Below are 19,202 nucleotides of genomic sequence, written 5' to 3' on the forward strand. Positions count from 1 at the left end.
TTTATTTAGAAAAGGTGTTGTACATTCATGGATACGTTCAACTAAATCAGTATCTGAAGTAAATCTGTTATGTTCCTCAAAGAAGGAATCCAAGAATTCTGAGAGAAGCTAAACATGGTTTACTGTAAACCATTAAAACTTTTCAGGAGGTTTTGGTAAATCAATCTATTTTGTGCTTGGAACTGTATTTATTTATAGGCCTATTCCCTTTCCCTCTATATTATAAGTCCATCAGTACAAAGAAGAATAGGAACTTTGCTCTAGCAGAAAACCAAATGCTATAGCATTCTATATTCTCCAATACAGATTATGGAAACTGAGCTTCCTCCTGTAATAGGAGAGTGCCTGAGCCGAAGGGGGTTTCATCACAGTATGTGCTTGAATGGAGGAGCATGTATTAATCTGATGTTCCTCTGATGTAAACAGAGGGACTTTTTACTTGTGGAGGTAACTATTGGGTGCAACCCAGAAAATTTTGCTTCCCCATTGATATGAGGTGGCACAGACATACAGCCGTTTGTCTTTATATTAGACCATTTTCCTTATGCTTCAACAAAAATAGCCAGGATGCCTTGAACCATTTTCAGGCCAAACCACATTCTACTTTTTATTACACATATTACATTCTTAAATAAAAATGCGTCACATAACTTTTTTTGCATAGATATCTTACAATATACCAATTTAAAAAAGAATTATGAAACAGACCAGTAACAAAAATAAATCTTCTTTTTCATTAATAATCTTGTAACATTAACATACCACCATCATATAATACAAATAATATTTTTAAATCTTAAGACTTTTGTACAGCCAAAAAAATGGACAAAGTAATATATTCATATATTTATATTTATATATATATTTATATATATAAAAAGCTTAAAAAAAATAAAATGCCAACCAAAAAAGGGAGAATGGAGGGCTACCATTTTGGGTACTTCTGCGATATACTAGAGCCGTGTTTTTCAACTTTAGCAGCTTTAAGATGTGTGGACTTTAACTCCCAGAATTCCCCAGACAGAAAGGAGGAATCCTGGGAGTTGAAGTCCACCCAGCTTAAAGTTAGCAAGGTTGAGAAACACCGTACTAGAAATACCTGAGAGAACGAGGCTGAAGGTTCCTCCAAATGCACTTGGCAGAAACATCTGGTGAAAGAAAAGCTGTAGTGCAAAAAGAAAGTCCTTCAAAAGTTGTTGGTAGTTACACAGGTATTGTTTTAAAAGAATGACTTGATTTTATATATATATATATATATAATTAGAATGAAAAAAAAGGATCTGGTGAATGTTACAAACACACCAATCCTTTACTTCCCTAAGCAATATTCATTGTACCCATTGTCTAAATTCTGACATGCTTTTCCCTTGATATAATTTTAGAAAGATTAAAAGGGGGTTGTTTCAAGGGAGTAATTTCTCCCACCATGCTCCTGGAACCTCTTGTCAAGGATTCCAGTTCTGGAGCTAATTAATGCTGCTCATATATATCATCAGTCTTTAAGTCAAGACCAGAATCACTGTAGAATCAGCTGCTTGGAGGATCTAACTGTATGATGAATGTGTGCCTCAGCAGACTGAGCACATTACATGTGAAGGAAGAACCACTAATCCATGAAACCCAGTACCTCCTTATAGTATAAACTACAGCAGGAAAACTGACTGGAAATGGGGGCTCTGGATCTTTGGCCTGATGCAACAGAAGCTAATCTTGATCATGAGGCAATCTTACCAGCATTGTAGCTAATATGAGACAAAGGCAATCTTACCTGCTTTATTATTCTTTTGGATTTTTTTCTGAACTTCTTAGAATCCAAATTAATTTTGTTTGTTTGTTTGGCAGAACTGTGGAATAGGAGGGATGCGGGTTTAATGCAATGCTGCTTACTAATTCCATCCCTTCCCCAATAAAATTTAGGAAGGAGTTGGGGCTGAGAACTGCTTCTGGAAAGGATACACAAGAGACACCTAACCTCTTTATTTATTTGATTTGTATGCAACCGATCTCGCCTAGAAGGTGAGATCTTTTAAAAATGTTCTCAAATCTTATCTTTTGTTGGGATCCCAGGTTCAGTGCCTCCTAATTCAATGCATCAAGTCTGCATGTTTCCTCCCTGTCAAAAGTATATATTTCACAAGAATAACCTTGCTTTAGAAGCAGCAAATGACTTGATTGTGAAGATTGGCAATAAAGCTCAGCTTTGGTTAACCTCAAATCAGGATGAGATTCCAATTTTTCCTTCCCAATTTAAATTGATTGACTTCTGATTGTTGATTTGCAATTTTTCTCACATATCCCATGGCAGGGTGGAAAAAAGGGCAACTGCTTGACCAGCTGCTCAAGACATCTAAATATGTATTGTTCACATAATCAAGTTTGTGCACAATAATTAGCAGAAGAGCTTATGCATCTTATAAGGGTCATGTGAGGAAGAGACAGAACCAGGCATGTCCATGATTCTGGATTTGGGGCAGTATTTCTCCTCACCAGGAATTAAATATTAACTTGTCCATTCTATCCCCAGAAAAGTTATTTACTTGTTATAACCATTTCATACAAGCATTTGTGCATTCAGGCTTCTAGCCTTGTCCTATTGCCCTCCAAGTGTGTGGCATCCGTGGAATTGGTAGCCATGTAAAAGGCTCCGATGCAGAATTCCTCCAGGTGCAGATGACTCCTGAAGGAACCAGACATGAGCAGAGCCCTATTATATCCCCACTGGAAGCACTACTCTAAGAGAGAAGGTGCCAAGAAAGCAACACAAGGCAAGGAAGGAGGTGGGCTGAAAACAACTCTACTGTTACCTTGTGTGATTTTTTCCCCCAAGTCTCTCCGCTCAGCCAATATTTGTGGTATTCTATCGTGTTTCAAAAAAATCCCTCAAATATTCTCTTTACACAGTGCTAATTTTGGGACAAAATACTGTTCTCAATATGATACCATTATAGTACTCTCAATTTGTTGAAGAGATCTTTACCGTGAATTTACTTACAGTGTTCATTTGCTGATGATACATGCTAGCATAACTGAAGTGCTGTTTAGTTTTTTCTTAGAACAGAGCAACTTCACACAAATTTCACTATATCTGTGAAACTAAAAAATAATAATAAATAATACAATGTCTATCAGGTAGTGAAGGATCAATAACAAATGAGTGCTTAAAAGCAGTGTTACAATTTTGGTGATCAGGGATTAGCAGATACAATGTTCAAAAATGCATAAAATACAAATAACAACGAATAACAATATACTGGATATACTGGACCAGATATATATTCTGGTCTGACCATATGGCCTTCCAGGGAACCATTTATTAGCCACAGGAATAGTAATACAATAAATGAAAATATTAAGTGACAGGCGTGTAGAAATATTACTTTCAGGAATGGCTTCCCAAATGGACCTATCAACCATGCTGATTTATTTATCCAGGTAATAATCTGTGACACAGGAATTAAAAAAAAGATGTCCATGTATGTTATAAATTGTATGTTATATTGATAGGTGATTTTTGCACACTGCAGCCCTGATGATTGATAGATAGATAGATAGATAGATAGATAGATAGATAGATAGATAGATAGATGGATGATAGGTGCAGATAGATAGATGGACGATAGATGATAGATATAGATAGATAGATAGATAGATAGATAGATAGATAGATAGATAGATAGATAGATAGATAGATAGATAAATTTAATGTCACTTCCCTCCATGTGGCTTAAAATTCAGGGTGCTTTTGTAAACACTTTTCTTCCCCAGTTTTCATTCTGTTTTCTCATGGTATACAATAAAGATACACACAAGCAAAATTGTTCCAAATAAGCCAACATTCTTTTAAAATTCACTGTCAGTAGTAAGGGCTCTCATCAAATGAGACAGAAGTAGAGACTGTTGATTACTACATTAGGCAGAGTTGGATTTCACTTCATCTACATGGGCTTATATTTTAGATATATTCAGATATTTTAGCACATGTACACAGAACCTGGGAATGTACGCCTGCAATTCGGCGTTGTGCCCAATCAACAAATTAAAAAATAAAATAAACATAGTTCAATTTAAAAATATGAGTACACCAACTTTAACTTTCAAATCCAAGAATATTTTAGTGTGCTTTTGAAATTACAGCAGGTTAATACATTCTTGATACTTTCCCCCTATTGTTCGAGAGCTTTTAAGAAAAATGAAGCAGTTGCTGTAACCCCACTGAGAAAGAGAGATCCTTGTTGCTGAAAGGGATTTGGGGGGGGGTGTCAACTCTTGCTATTTCTCTGAAGATAGCCCCTATCTTATTTTAGCAAGGAAAGGCAAAATCCTTAACACATATACATACACTCACACACATATACACACACACAAACACACACACAGAGATGGCCCTCTGTTAAATGTTTAAAAGAAAACAAGTGTTTTCTTTTGAACCCAATTATCATGGGGTTTACCAGAAATGTGTAGTACAAATTAGCATGTAGAGTATGCCACACAATTAACCAATTCTAAATTTTCCAGACCATATTGTAAACTGGCATACTGAAAACAGGAGGCAGCACACTGCTGCTGCTGAAGCAACAAGAACACTGCTCAAAGGCAAGGCTGCCTGAATGCCTCATATTGCATGTTGCTTTTGCCTGTATTTTCTATCCAAGCTTCCTTATATTAGACTAGGAAATTAGTTACTCTCTCTTGCCTTGCCATTTCCTATCCTTGAGAGCATTAATAAAGACGGGTGGTAGAACCCTGCCATCATTGCTGTTATAAAATCCTTTTATAGGATGGTAAAAGCCAAGATTAGGTCTGTTAAATGATGTAATTAGATCCTTGAAATATGTACACACACTCTCCCTCAATTTTTGTTAAATTTGTAATAGAAATACAGAGCCCACTAAAAATCATTTTGGTATGGCACACAACCATCCAACACACGATTTTCTTTTGATAAGTGGTCAAAAGAAAATCCCAAGAACAAATTACCATTTGTGTTTGCATTTCCCAAGGCTCATTGTCCAGAATTGTGCCTCCTCCCCCTTCCTGCCTCCCACGCTTGTGAGACTGTCAGTATAATTAGGATTGCAGACAGATCCTATCACTGCCAGTGGATGAGATGGTTCACTGGGAAGTAAGAGGCTCCCACTGACAAGTGCTAACAGACTTACAAACATTGCAAACTAGGGGCAGAGGCAGATGGCTAAGCTATGATTGATTTGCTGTACCAAGTTATAGGCTTCTGATTATTTATTATTTATTTGGTGCTGCTGGCCAGCTAACAGCCATATAATCTACAGTGGAAACATTGCAATCTTATGCATCCACTATGGATCAATCAACATACCTTGCTGGTTCATCATCTCACAGGCTGAGAGCAAATCCCTTTCACATTTACTCAGGAAGAGACTCTGTGATTTAGTTGGCTTACTCCCAAGCCCCTATACTTCAAATCTACTTTGAAGAGGGAGAAAAGGAACAAGCTTTTTGCTCCCAGATTATTTCAAGTCCTGTTAACAGAAAATTTTCTGAGATTTCTAATATCAATAAGAGATAGATGAACACAGTTCCTTTTGGTTTCTCTGGCTTCCCATTCACATCTCTTCAGATTATTTAAGAAAGCAAACTTATTTTAAATTTGTCCCTAACTCTTATAGTCTCAAATTCCATTCTAGATAGAACAGAACTGAATATTTTAGGCTATGGATATTACTTAAGGACTATGTCATGACAGATACATATATATATTTGTGTGTGTGTGCATATATACACATACACACAGATATATATACATACATACACACATCTATATACATACACACACCCACAGATACATGCATGCACATTATGTAAAACTCTACAAGAAAACAAAAAAATCTTGACAGTAGAGATTTTCCAGCTAATACGTTGTCTAGATGTTCAGTCTTCTCTCTTCTCTGATATTCTAAAACTGTCACATAATATTCCAATACCAAGTTACAGAGTTCTCAAATTCCCAGTGAACACCTCCGCAGAACAGAAAAGATGCAAACACAGTTAAAGAGAACTACAAGATTGTCAGCAAACAATGCTCCAAGATTTCTTCACCACAAATCTTTGGAATAAAACTTAGATCTTACCCTTATTCTTAAATCCTACTGTTAATTGCTTCTGTAAAGAGTATTCAGGTTTTGGTCCATATCTCATTCCATCATTAAGGGCTAGACTTTGTTATTTGCAATATGAATGGTTGCTGATAGTCACAGTATATGCAGGGATTCTGAGCCCAAGGAGGGAACTGTTTGGAACCTCAATAGCTGAATGAAATTACAGATGGAAAGAAAACCCCAAGGGATAAGTATTATGAATCAGTGTCTGTACTTACATTATATATTTGAAGATATAAAAAGTTATTTTAATGTTTCTACATCCTAAACATGAATTAGGAAATTAGTGAACAGTCAACAAGTCAAAAACAGTCCAAAGTAGGGCAGTGAGCTAGTTTAGTGAGTGGAAGAGTAGCAACCAAGAGAGTTACAGGCCATTCCGTTTCTCAGCATATCTTGCAGGGATGGTCCCAAATTAACTATACACAGCCATTCTGAATTACTATCTCTTTACCTGCATGAGAGATAGTTTGAAAAGGCAGTCTTTGGAATAGTGCCAGCTCCAACTAGCTAAAAATAAACATTATGCATATATAGAGGAAGGTGTGTGTGTGTGTGTGTGTGTGTGTCTGTGTGTGTAAGTACAGAAAAAAAATCTAATTTGACCACAACCATCAAACTATCTACAAGATCCAAGCATGAGCCTGATGCCTCCATTGTTCATTAAATAGTACAACCATTGCTTGAAGTGGACCCATGCATCTACTTTTTTTTGTTTAAATTAGTTGTTTGGAAAGAAGTCCGTGCTTACCAAAAAGCCAATCCTTTCATTCAACTGCATTGTGTTGGACAAGTGGGAATTACACCACCTTAATAAAATGGGACAGGAGAATCTAAGTAGGCGTTTTCTTTTTTAGAAGAAAACACGTAGGAGACTAATATTAAAAGCAAGAGGTTCTCACTTTTCCACTCATAACTTACATGGTTGCAAGTATTCTATGGATCTGCTTAACCCAAAATATTTCTTTTGCGGCTGCCAGACACACATATATGTTACCACGTATTTCACAAGGTAAAAGGGCTAGCAACAACAAATAACCAGAATTGCTAACCATTTTTTTGTGGGTTGCCACAAGCATGCTCCCCATGGTGCAGAAGGTAAACCTGAAGTCATGCCTGAGTGAGAGAATCCAAGACAGATATCCAGGTGTGTAAATGAGTTCTCAGAAACTTGGAGAAAAGGTTCAAAGCTTCAAATAAGCTTTCTTTCAAGTTTTCATTAGGTAATTAAATAGGAAGTCTGAACTATGGCAATATGGTGATGCCTCCAAAGATATACTGTGATCTTGCTCAGGGATTTCGCTTGTCAACCATTATGCAATCATATCATCAGTTTTCACAGTTCCTCTGTGCACGTGATGTGCAATAACCAAATACCAAAATTAAAGGAACAAAACAGTATGTCTCTCTCTCTCTATATATATATATATATCTATATCTCCTTGACAAATCCACAACAGGTGAAGCAAGAAAAGTGGTAGGTGTATCCTAGGATCGCTGCAGAGTGTACTGCCAATTAAGGCCATTGGTATTGACTTAAACAGATCTTGACAGCTCAGTTCTATGAAAAAAGAAAACGGAGCAGATCAAGAAGTTCTTGAGGAATCTTGATGAATCGTTGTATGTAAGGGTGCCTTAAAACAAAATCGGCAGAAAGGAACCAAGACAGTAATGTTTTGGCTACCAAACTGGAATTTGGTTTTTCTAGGTCATTAGTTTTCCTTCCAAAATTATCTCAAAAGAAAAGTTAGTGCTACAAATATGCAAGTCCAAAATAGGTTTCCCCCCTCCCCAGTCAAGTTGCACCAAGAAGCGAGTTACATATATGCTGCTTCTATGCTGTTCACCTGCAAGGAATCCTCTTCCATCTGCTTTGATTTCCATTGGCAATAAACAGGAGCAAAGATTTTCAAGTTCTCAAGTGCTGTAAGCAACTGTGTCTTAAAGACTTCCCCTGCATCCCTTTTCCTAATCACATGTCTTCTGCCTTTCAGATGGGCAAGGCATTGGAAACAGATTAACGTACTGCTGAGAGCATGACAGCATTTAGTGCATATTGTGTGTATAGAAGTTTACATGTGATCAAATTCTTTTCTTCTGGAAGGTAGCAAGAGACAGGCAATTGGGTTCCACCCTTCTCCCCATGACGCTATGGTCTAACTGCATCCGGGTCACACTGTATGTTCCCTATTATTTAGATGTGCCTCTTCATATGGAGGGCAAGGTGATCAGACCTTGAAAAACACCTGCAAAGTAAATACAAAAATAACATCAATATCAAAGACAATTATATCTTTTGGATTTCACTTCTCACTGTGTACAGTTTTTAGTCAACTGGAAAAGTCTCTGCTTACTCCTGCATAATAAAATTGCAGAAATTGTGAAGCACTTGATATGTACTAAACATGGTATGAGTAATAAATGAATACAAATTTAGCTGGCAATTTCAATTCTATTACATCCATTTCAGAATCTACCTTTTCAGTTCCCATGGTCATGGAAGAATCCTTAAGAAGAAAAATGGGTGAGACAATGTCATAATTTTGAAATGTATATAGATCACTGTCTCCAGTGTAATTCCTCCATGATAATTTAGTCAGTGGTTTATAACTGAAAAGGGTGGCTGGAAAGAAATGCCCATCTAATCATGGTCTAGCCAGAAGAAAGCAAGATAATCATTGAGAAATAAAGACACAAACATGATCTCATATATGGAGAAGCCATTCTCAAACATTATGTAGTATTTTAAAGGACCATTGTGCGATACTGATTTACAGACAGTTCCTACTCCCCCAAAAATTGAGCCCACTGAAATATTTTAAACAATCTTCTACCAAGAGCAAAGTATTCAGAAATATGCATATGTATTCATAGTTCAAGATGTTATCACTCTTAAGAGCTTCATGTCATCAAGGATGGCCATATTTGGGCTGCAGAAATCCATATGGTCACTAAATAGAAAAGAGAGATATGGAAAACTACAACTCTTTGTTGTCATTTAGCAGTCATCTGGATTTTGGTAGCTCAGCTATGGCAGCTCTATACAAAAGCACTGTGGTGATTTATGTGCTCTTCCTCACTTGCCTCTAACCACAGCACAAACTTTGCCCCAATAACTGCTTTTTTCTTTCCATGACCTCTTGACATTAAGTCTTAACCCATATCTGAAGCAACTTAAAGTTATCCTCAGTTGTTCCAGCTTTAAATAGATTCAACAGATTTTTGCAGGTACAATCTGGCACACTTCACTGACCATTTGACTGCCGACATAGTCGGGAGCTGGGATCAACCCTGCCCCTTTTAGCCACTTTAAACTTTGGTGGTCGCAGCCCTCCATTCTGGTTTCTTGGCACTGTGGTTTAACCTCAGGACAGATGGGACTTCCACCTTGTTAATACCTGGCTTGTGCTTTCCAATAGTGCTAATCAGATCTTAGGTGGACTCCTTATACAAACTTGTTTCATGCTTCTTCTGAAAAGAGTACCAAACTTACTTTTAAACACATATTTCATACTCTTCTGAAAGAGCACCAGTCCTTTATTTCACAGAAGATTGGAGAGAGTACTATGGTAGGTACTCTCAGATGCGTATTACTTCTGTCTCCATTGGGTGCATTACTGGTTTTCATTGCTTCTGCTCTCAAGAGAATTTTGTCTGATCATATTTTTTACCATTTTTTATTATCTCTGATAACTTATGCAAGAGTTCTATATCAATCCTACTAATCAGGCAAAGCTCCCAGGACCAGTCTTATGAAGCCATAGTTTCCACCACTTTTTGTCATATGACCTTTGATTTAGTGGGAATGTGATTTTCTTTACTCCATTTGGTTTTGGCAGCTCCCAGTGTCACAGTGATGGCTGCTGTTATTATCTGCATGACAAATATAGTTGAATAGATCTGCATGTCTGCTCTAAAACACTAGTTCTCCTTGGCTCTTTAGTGGCTACTTTCAGATGTTACCAAGCCAGGTCAGAACTGACTCCTTGGTCCCTTGCAGCAATAATCGGGACTTGCTATCCATCATTCCCTTTCAATTCATCCTGAAACATATCCAACCCCATTTGCCTTTTCCCTATTTTATGAAAAAAAAAACACCTTATACCCATGCCTTTATGATAGCGCTCATAAAGATAGTGACAGACAAGGGAGAGGCAAGAGAATTGTAAGGAATATGGAGACAGCTTCCTTATTTTCCACACTGCTTGAATGCATGCCATTTCTTTGGTTAAGTAATTTAACAGATTTACATCTACCTAAAATTTATCTCAGAGCTGCCGACATTCACCCCAAACCACTCCATTTTGAGGAGAATGAGAGGTGATTGTTTTCCTATGAGCAAGTGATGTTTGGTGGAAGTGAAGCCAAAGGAATCTACCAATCCATTTCCTTAATTCGGCTTGCCCTATGTAGATAAAGGCAGTGCCCCTCATCAATCTTGTTATTGTGGCAGAATGAAGTTTGGCAATGTGGTCAGCATATTTTTATGCTGGCATACTATTTTTGCCATCTGAAAGATGGATGGATAGTGCTTCAACACAGTTATGAGGAAAAGCTTGTCCATTATTGGTTGGCTCTCATAAAGATAGTGCATGATTGTAGAAAGGACAGGAGGCTATAACAGTCACACCAAACTGACTATACAAACAAAAAAAAATTACCTTCACTTCCAGTGAATCCAAAACAAAGGAATTAGCTAGGACTTGGTCATGATACTTAGTCATGAGACAAATGATTTAGAAATGCTTATGCAAAAAAAAAAAAAAAAAGTCAAAGCATGCTGAAATGAAGAGTTAGTATGAGCAGCCAAGTATTCACTGCAGTTAAATTTAATTTTTTTCAAAAGCATCTTTAATTTTCAACAATAGTGTGTATTTACAATTTCTAAAGGAAAAACAAAACCTACTTGTGAGTTGTATACATATTTCTATTTGCTAAAATACTGTATTTCATTCAGGAGCAAGGTAGGATATAAAGTGCTCTCTCCTCCTATTTCCCACCCCACAACAACCTTATGAGGTAGGAGTGAGTGAGGGAATGAGCGATTCAAAGTCATCCAAGTCAGCCAGCTCTGCAGGTTGTTCTGAGGACCAGATGGGGGAGTTCCATACTGGAGGTGGCTGCAGGATTGATGACAGACTCCACCTCCCTTCCCCTTATTCTCTGCTCTCCATCCATCTATCTTTTGTTATCAGATTGATGTATTCCCATGTTCTTTTTCACTGTTTATTTTATTGTTCTATTATTTTACTTCTGTTTGTTTACACTCCTTTCATTGCTTCCTTTTTTATTGTTGTAAACTGCCTAGAATAGCCCCACAGTGAGATAGGCAGCAAATAAATTTAACGAACGAACAAATAAATCCAATAATCTTTTGTGACTGAAGGAGGACCAGAATCTGACTGACCTCACTCCTAATCCAAAATGTTTAACAGCTACATTAAACTGACTTTCTATATGCTAGATATAACATACAGGTAGTCCTCAACTTACAGCCACAATTGAACCCAAAATTTCTGTTGCTAAGTGAGAGAATTGTTACATGAATTTTGCTCCATTTTACGAACTTTCTCACCAGTTGTTAAGTGAATCACTGCACTTGTTCAATTAGTAACACAGTTAAGTGAATCTGGTTTCCTCATTGACTTTGTCAGAAGGTCACAAAAGGGGATTACATGACCCCGGGACACTGCAACCATCATAAATATGACCCAGCTGCCAAGCATTTGAATTTTGATCATGTGGCCATGGGGATGCTGCAATGGCCATTAGTGTGAAAAACTGTCATAAGTCTTTTTTTTTCAGTGCTGCTGTAATTTCGAATAGTCTTTAAATGAATTGTGTAAATTGAGAACTACCTGTAATTTTTATTGAAGAGGTGTAACTACTGCTGTAAGGACATATATCTTGCTCCTCATGCTTGAATTTTACTGGAAGAAGAAGGAAAGAAACAGGGCAAGGTACTAAGTCCTAGAATCATGGAAGAAGCACATCTCACAGTTCTGAACAAGTGGATTGTAACTCCTATTAGAAGTTCTGAATGTCCAGGCTGAGATACCATAGCATCACTTCTGTTATACAGAAAAGTTAAATGTCAGAGACACAGAAAATTACCATTACATTGAGAGTCATCCTGACACACATGGCCTATTGTCATTCCAGGGGTGAAATGCTCCCGGTTCGGACTGGCTCGGGCGAGTAGATAGCGATGGCGGCGGGCAGTTCAGAGAACTGGTAGCAAAAATCCCTCCCCCCCTCCCAGCCTGCTTACCTTAGCTGCTGGTCGCAATGCCTGCCTTGCTTCGCTTGCTCTCTGCAATCCATTGCAATCCATTGCATTAGCAAGCAACTGAATCCCCCTGCCTGCAATCAAGCTCATCGGTGAGCAGCTCTATCTGCCTGCTTTGCTGGCTGAGGAATTCTGGGAGTTGAAGTCCACAAGTCTTAAAGTTGCCAAGGTTGGAGACCCCTGTTCTATTGGGTAAGTTTTTTTCCCCTTTGGGAGCTTTAAAAAAATTGGGTTTTTTTTTTAGTTGTTCTTTTTTTAGACCTAGCCATTTAAAGTTTAGGAAGTTTTAAATTTAGCTGCTTTTATATAAAAATAAAAATAAAATAAAATAAAATAATATTTGTGCAGCTTTCTGAGATTTTGTGTGTTTCTGTAGTGTTTCACTCTAATTACACAAACACACAAAATCTCACAAAGCTGTATGTGGAATTTTGTATGTGTAAAGTGTGAAAGTTGGTTTTTGGGGCTTTTTGTGGCTGTGTGAAGTTCCTGCTTATTGCAGGGGCCATTTTGGGTCTAGCACAGCTGCTTTTACATTGTGGGTGAGCCAGTTGTGTTGTGTTTTGTGTGTGTAAAATGTGAAAGTTGGGCTTTTTGTGGCTGTGTGAGGTTCCTGCTTGTTGCAGGGGCCATTTTAATTTAATTTAATTTTAATTTAATATTTAAATTTATATACCGCCCTTCTCTTGAAGGACTCAGGGTGGTGAACAGCCATAGATAAAAAACATAGAATACAAAATTTAAAAACAATTTAAAAATATATTAAACAATTTGGCCCAACAGTTAAAATCCCCCATTTAAAATTCAAATTAGAATTATACCATTGGAGAGTTAGGCCAGCCCGGCTTGATGAAATAAAAAAGGTTTGAGGGCCCACAAGTTTTGGGTCTAGCACAGCTGCTTTTACATTGTGGGTGAGCCTGTTGTGTTGTGTTTTGTAGGTTAAAAGAAGGCAAAGAAGTAACATTGACTTGACCACGTCCACCTGACCAACGAGCCACGCCCACCCAGTCACCTTACCACCAAGCCCCACCCACTAATTAAGCCACACCCACAGAACTGGTAGCGAAAATTTTTAGATTTCACCTCTGTGTTATTCCAATTTTAACAATCGGGATTGATTAGTGCAACTAATCAATACTTAAAGGCTTAAAGGCTAGGAGTTTTATCAGAGCATAAAAACTTCTGAAGGCAAGCTGTTCCACTGGTTCATTGTTCTCACTGTTAGGATGTTTCTCCTTAATTCCAGGTTGCTTCTCTTCTTAATTAAGTTTCCATTCATTGTTTCTTGTCTTGCCTTCTGGTGCTTTGGAAAATAAGTTGATCTTCTCTTCTTTGTGGCAGTCCATCAAATACTGGGATATTGGTACCATGTCACCCCAAACCTTTTCTCTAGACTGGCCATACCCAATTCCTGCAACAGTTCTTCACATATTTTTGTCTCCAGGTCATTAATCATCTAAGTTGCTCTTCTTTGCACTTTTTTTTCTAAAGTCTCAACATCTTTTTTGTAATGTGGTAACCAAAACTGTGTGCAGGTGTGGTCTTACTAAGGATTTATAAAGCGATACTAATCAGGGGTGAAATCTAAAATTTGTTACTACCGGTTCTGTGGGCATGGCTTGGGAGGGGGGGGTAATGTGACTGGGTGGGTGTGGCCAACTTTTTTTTTTTTAACTTTTAAAAGCATTTTTTCTACAACCTTAAGAGGCTGCAGAAAAAAAATGCTTTTAGAAGCTTCTGATGATCAGGCAAGTCAGCTGGGATCGCCAGAGGCTTTTAAAGGCATTTTTTTTCCCTACAACCTCTTCGGCCGAAGGGGTTGCAGAAAAAAATGTTTTGAAAACCCTCTGACGATCCCAGCTGAGCCACGTGATCATCAGAGGCTTTTTTTTTTTTTACTTTTAAAAGCATTTTTTCGCCGAAGAGGTTGTAGAAAAAATGCTTTTAAAAGTAAAAAACAGCCTCTGATGATCGTGCGGCTCAGCTGGGCATGGGGGAAGGGGGGCACAGGGATTTTTGCTACCGGTTCTCAGAACCACCTGCCATCGCTACCGGATCGGGCAATCCAGTCCGAACCGGGAGCATTTCACCCCTGATACTAATATGTCACATGATTTTGATTCCATGCCTCTGTTTCTACAACCAAAGATTGTATTAGCTGCTGCCACACACTGCTGGCTCATATTTAAGTGATCCTCCACTAGGACTCCAAGGTCTCTCTTACAGTTACTGTTTTTGAGCTAGGTTTTGCCTAATCTGTACTTGTACCTTTGGTTTTTCCTGCCTAGATGTAAAACCTTGCTTTTCTCCACATTAAATTTCATATTGTTGGGTAGGGCCCATTGTTCAAGTCTGTCAAGATCTTTTTGCATCCTGAGCTTGTCTTCTGGGGTGTTGGCTATTCCTGCCAGCTTAGTGTCATCTACAAATTTGATGAGTTCCCCTTCTATTCCCTCATCTAAGTCATTTGTGAAGGTATTGAAGAGTATTGGGCCTAAGATAGAACCTTGTGGTATCCCACTGCTTACTTCCCTGCATGTAGATCTAGTACCATCGAGGACTACTTGGGTACAGTTTGTCAGCCAGTTACAAATATATCTGGTGGTGATGCTGTCTATCCCACATTTTTCTAGTTTACCAAGAAATATATGACATTTTTCATGCACAAACTCCCCTCTCCCAAAGATTAAGTTTTGTATGCAAGATCTCTACCATGAAAGAAAAAGAAGCAGTCTGCTTGACTATGCTGCACTGTATATATGCAGCCATGATCATAAATTATCATCAAGCTGTTTCAGAATCCCCAGAATAAAGTGTACTAGAAGAAAACAAGAGGTTAATGAAGACTTTTTATAAACTAACTAGAAATTAAATGTATAAATAAATAAATCCCTGCAAAACAGTAGAAAATTATCCAGCAATCAACTAGTAGATCTAGATCTATCAACTGCCCATATCTGAATATGTAGCCTTCTTGGTAAGAGGAAAACCATCAAGCTTACGAGTTAGTTTACATTTATACCGAGTGCTAACTCAGATAATGGCTCAGATGTTGCAACAATACTTATAGAGCCTTCCGACTGTCCTTCGCTGATAAAATTGTACTACTGTAATTCTATTTTAATCTTATTATATTTTCTTTTTAGACTAATAATATGTCTTTCCTCTCCTGTTTTATCCACACAGTTCCAAAAGATGGATTGGATTCAAGAAAATGTCCTAACCTTGAGTTTACCAGGTGCCTCCACTGGGGTTTGGATGGCATAAGAGATAGCAGATATGGTCAGCTGCAAAAACAGTTGTGACAGTTAACAGCAGCACTAGCAGTTGTAATGGTAATATTTTAGATATGCTATTGACTTGACAAATATGTTGCATGTATCTAACAATAGTGTTGTGATCTAGGAAGTAATACCGCAAATAAATAAGCATATCCCTGATAAAGAGCAACTATTCTATCAATAGCAACTACAAGTTAATATATGCAGTCTGCAACAGCTGTTGCAGTTAATACAACGGCAGGGATGAAATATACCACCACAGTAAAGCAACAGCGGTTTAGAAGGCAATGGGAAACCACTGTGCCATGAAAACATGGTTGAAAACAAGTACATGAACATGAAAGGACAAAGTAGCATCGTGGTCACACACACCCATTAGGAGGCAGCATTCAAGAAGAAGAAAATAATGTGTGTCATGTTTGGATCTAGGATTCCCCAGAAAACATGTGGAACTTAATTAACATCACTATACTCCACTAAAAAAATAATGCAGGAAGATTCTGATCTAGAAAGTGAAATGAAAAAGGGAGAAAAAGATGGGATGAAGAAATCCTGAGAATAATTGCCTAGCTCATTCTAAAGCAACTGAAAAGATAGGAACACAAAGTCAACTCTCTTACCATATATTTTGGAAACTAGCCTAGTCCATTAAAAATGCAATGTATGTCAGTGGGGGAGGAAAGGATCAATCAGAATCAACTTTCTCTTATCCTCATATCAATCTGTGTATCTCTGACACTACAGTCTAAAGGGGCCACTATCCTAAGAGGAAATGTAAGAAATTTCAAATGGCAAATGTGACATACATCCATATCAAGGTGCCATGGTTTGAAATATAAATATAAATGTTTATATAAATATTCACATAGCACAAACTATTCTTCTTTAATAATACAGTTGGAATCTTCTTGGGGGTGCAGAATTAGTGTGGTTCTCCCATACTAGTTACTGTGGAATAGAGATATCGGTATTATCAACAAATCAGTTAACACTGTGATAGAAGTAATACAGCATGGATTGATTGTAGCAATGAAAAGGTTGGAATGAACTGAATTCTTGTAATGTGTGTGGATTCCTCTTAAGAATAAAGATTAAGAAGAAAATTCCACTCTAAGAATACAATTTTCTGGCTATTTCAAGTTATTATTATTTCCATCAACATCAATGAAATGGCAATTGTCTGAGTATTCTTCCATTGCTCCTAAACTAGAGAAAGAAAATATTTCTTTAGTTAAAATTAAGCAAAGCTTAATTTTTGTTAAGTTTGTTATGGGAAAACTAAGTATAGTCAAGGGTCCAGAGATAAAAAGCAAAGGAAGGCAGTGCAAGCAGATATCAGGAGGAGGACAGTTAATTGGTAATGCAAAAGACCTCAGAAGAGAGAGGTGAAAAAAGATCAGATTTCTTTCCTGTTAAGAAACAGGAGACTTGGTTCTTTCGAATGCATCTTCTTCGTGCATGGGTTTTGGCAATCTCGTGTGCTTAGGAGGGAAATAGAGGTTTGATTGTATTATAAACATTTTCTTATTATAGCAATGGGCTTGAGGCTGTATGACAAAGGATGGGTAATTTTCTAAAATCTGCACAGAAAGCTACTTTTATAAATAGGATTTTAAAGTATGTCAAAGCCAGATGTAGCTATATTATTTGATTAGTCCCTCAATAGGACCTTGGTTTTAGACTGGGCATAATCAGTATTTCCAATTAGGTATAGTCTATAGCTTGTTTAGCAAAGACAGACCTATTATGTTTTATTACCCAAAAATCTATTAAAGGTTTTATTTTATCAGCAATATACCAGGATAACTAAAGTAAACAATGAAGTAAGTTTTCAATTTTAGATTTCTAAATCAGATTTCTAAAATATAAAGAACTTTAATAAATTCTAGCATAATCTCTTACCTACATATGTGAGTTCATAAAGCTAAATAAAAAGTATACAGTTGTATATTCATATAATATTAATGTGTGAGATTTACATCCTGCCTTTCATTCAGCTATTATATAGCTTTCTCACCTCTTTTTGTCTAGAAGAAATAACCCTATGAAACAGGTTGGGCTGTAAAGGAGTAACTGACCCAAAGTCACCCTGTGAGCACCTGTGCTTCACTGCTCTCATAAATAGACTAAGAGAAAGTAAGTGTGTGTGTGTTTGTGCAACATGGAGAAAAATTCATAATTATCTTCATCCCACAGGTAATGAATACAGTTTTGGGTTTTGCTTTTGTATTTTATTATTTTATTTCTTTCTAGTTTTGCTTTATACTTCATACTGGAGTTAATTGTTAAATCAGGAACATTTAACACTTTCCCTGTTATTTATTACAGCATTTCCTATTACTGCTTTGATCAAATCTGCATCTTTGTTAACTTATTCATGATTTTATTTTTGTGGTTGTATGTAGCTGTATAGTCAGCAGTTGTCATTTAGTTTTTTGAAGCTCTGCATATCCACACTTGGTACACTGAAACAAGATTTCAGTATATGCAGAAAAGGTTCTCATTGGATCTGTGATTTTTTTACTACAATGACAGATGGACTTTAGCACATGTGTAGAATTTTTTTTTAGTTATACTATGTATGATTTGATAATATGCAACTGCAAGGCAGAAGTGGATAATAAGGCCAACCTATAATTTGAATTCTTAACATTTCAAGATGCAGCAATTTTAAATATGGCTTTTTATTTCTTTCAGTGCCTTTCATTAAAAATACAAACCAAAACACTTGTCATTTTATGTATCTGATTTGGAGGCTGATTATTTACTTTAAGACTGGTTTGCAATTTGGCTTCATCTTTGATTAGGGATCAATTTGTTAATATGTTTTCCCCCAATTTTTCACTTTTGCAATCCTTAGCAAAAAAGTAGGCATTTTGGGGGACTAATGGACATATTTTGAAAGCACGTTATAGATGTTTCATAAGAACCTTATTAGATGAATATAAAATGGCTGACATTAGGCAGCATTCACAGAGACACACAGGGATAAAGACATCCATTTCCCAGTAACAGTATTGTGGAAGTTTGTTTTAACCACCGCCACCTCTAGTCACAGGTCACTCTCAGGAAGCTAGCATTTTGTTTTGCTATTCATGTTTTTCTTTTCAGATAATTAAGGAAATTTGAAAAGATGGCAGGGGGAGGGGGTAGAATCTGATGCAACATCCCTGGATGCGGCACTGCCTATTCTTGCTTAAATTCATTCCATCCAGTTTGCATATCCATCTATTTGCGAACATATTCAATGTTTCTATAAATACTATAAGGATTTCTCTGAATATTTTCCCTAATATCTGCATTTTTTCAATAATTGTATTTTTCCTAATAAATATCATACAAGTAGCTGTTCTTCATTAATAGATTTCCCCCCCATAAATATACATTTATATACATTCCCTATTTTATTAAATCTGCTGTATATTTGTATATCTGAGGGAAATGGGAGGTTTAGAAATAGGATAGATAGATGATAGATAGATAGGGCGGGGCTGG

The 19,202-nt window shown here is 37.0% G+C and overlaps 1 protein-coding gene across 1 annotated transcript in view; it reads right to left on the minus strand.

Annotated features, from left to right (window-relative positions):
• Positions 1-580: 580 nt before the first annotated feature.
• The window catches only part of KLF7 (KLF transcription factor 7), a 77,613-nt gene continuing 58,991 nt past the window's right edge, over positions 581-19,202 (minus strand). The window contains exon 4 of the mRNA XM_034431695.3: positions 581-8,380. Coding sequence (XP_034287586.2) covers positions 8,329-8,380 — 52 coding nt within the window. The 3' untranslated portion in view covers positions 581-8,328. The remainder of the gene's footprint in view (positions 8,381-19,202) is intronic.

This window comes from Pantherophis guttatus, chromosome 1 (genome assembly GCF_059756535.1).
Source record: "Pantherophis guttatus breed Tessera chromosome 1, ASM5975653v1, whole genome shotgun sequence".
In the NCBI taxonomy this organism is placed as follows: Eukaryota; Metazoa; Chordata; class Lepidosauria; order Squamata; family Colubridae; genus Pantherophis; species Pantherophis guttatus.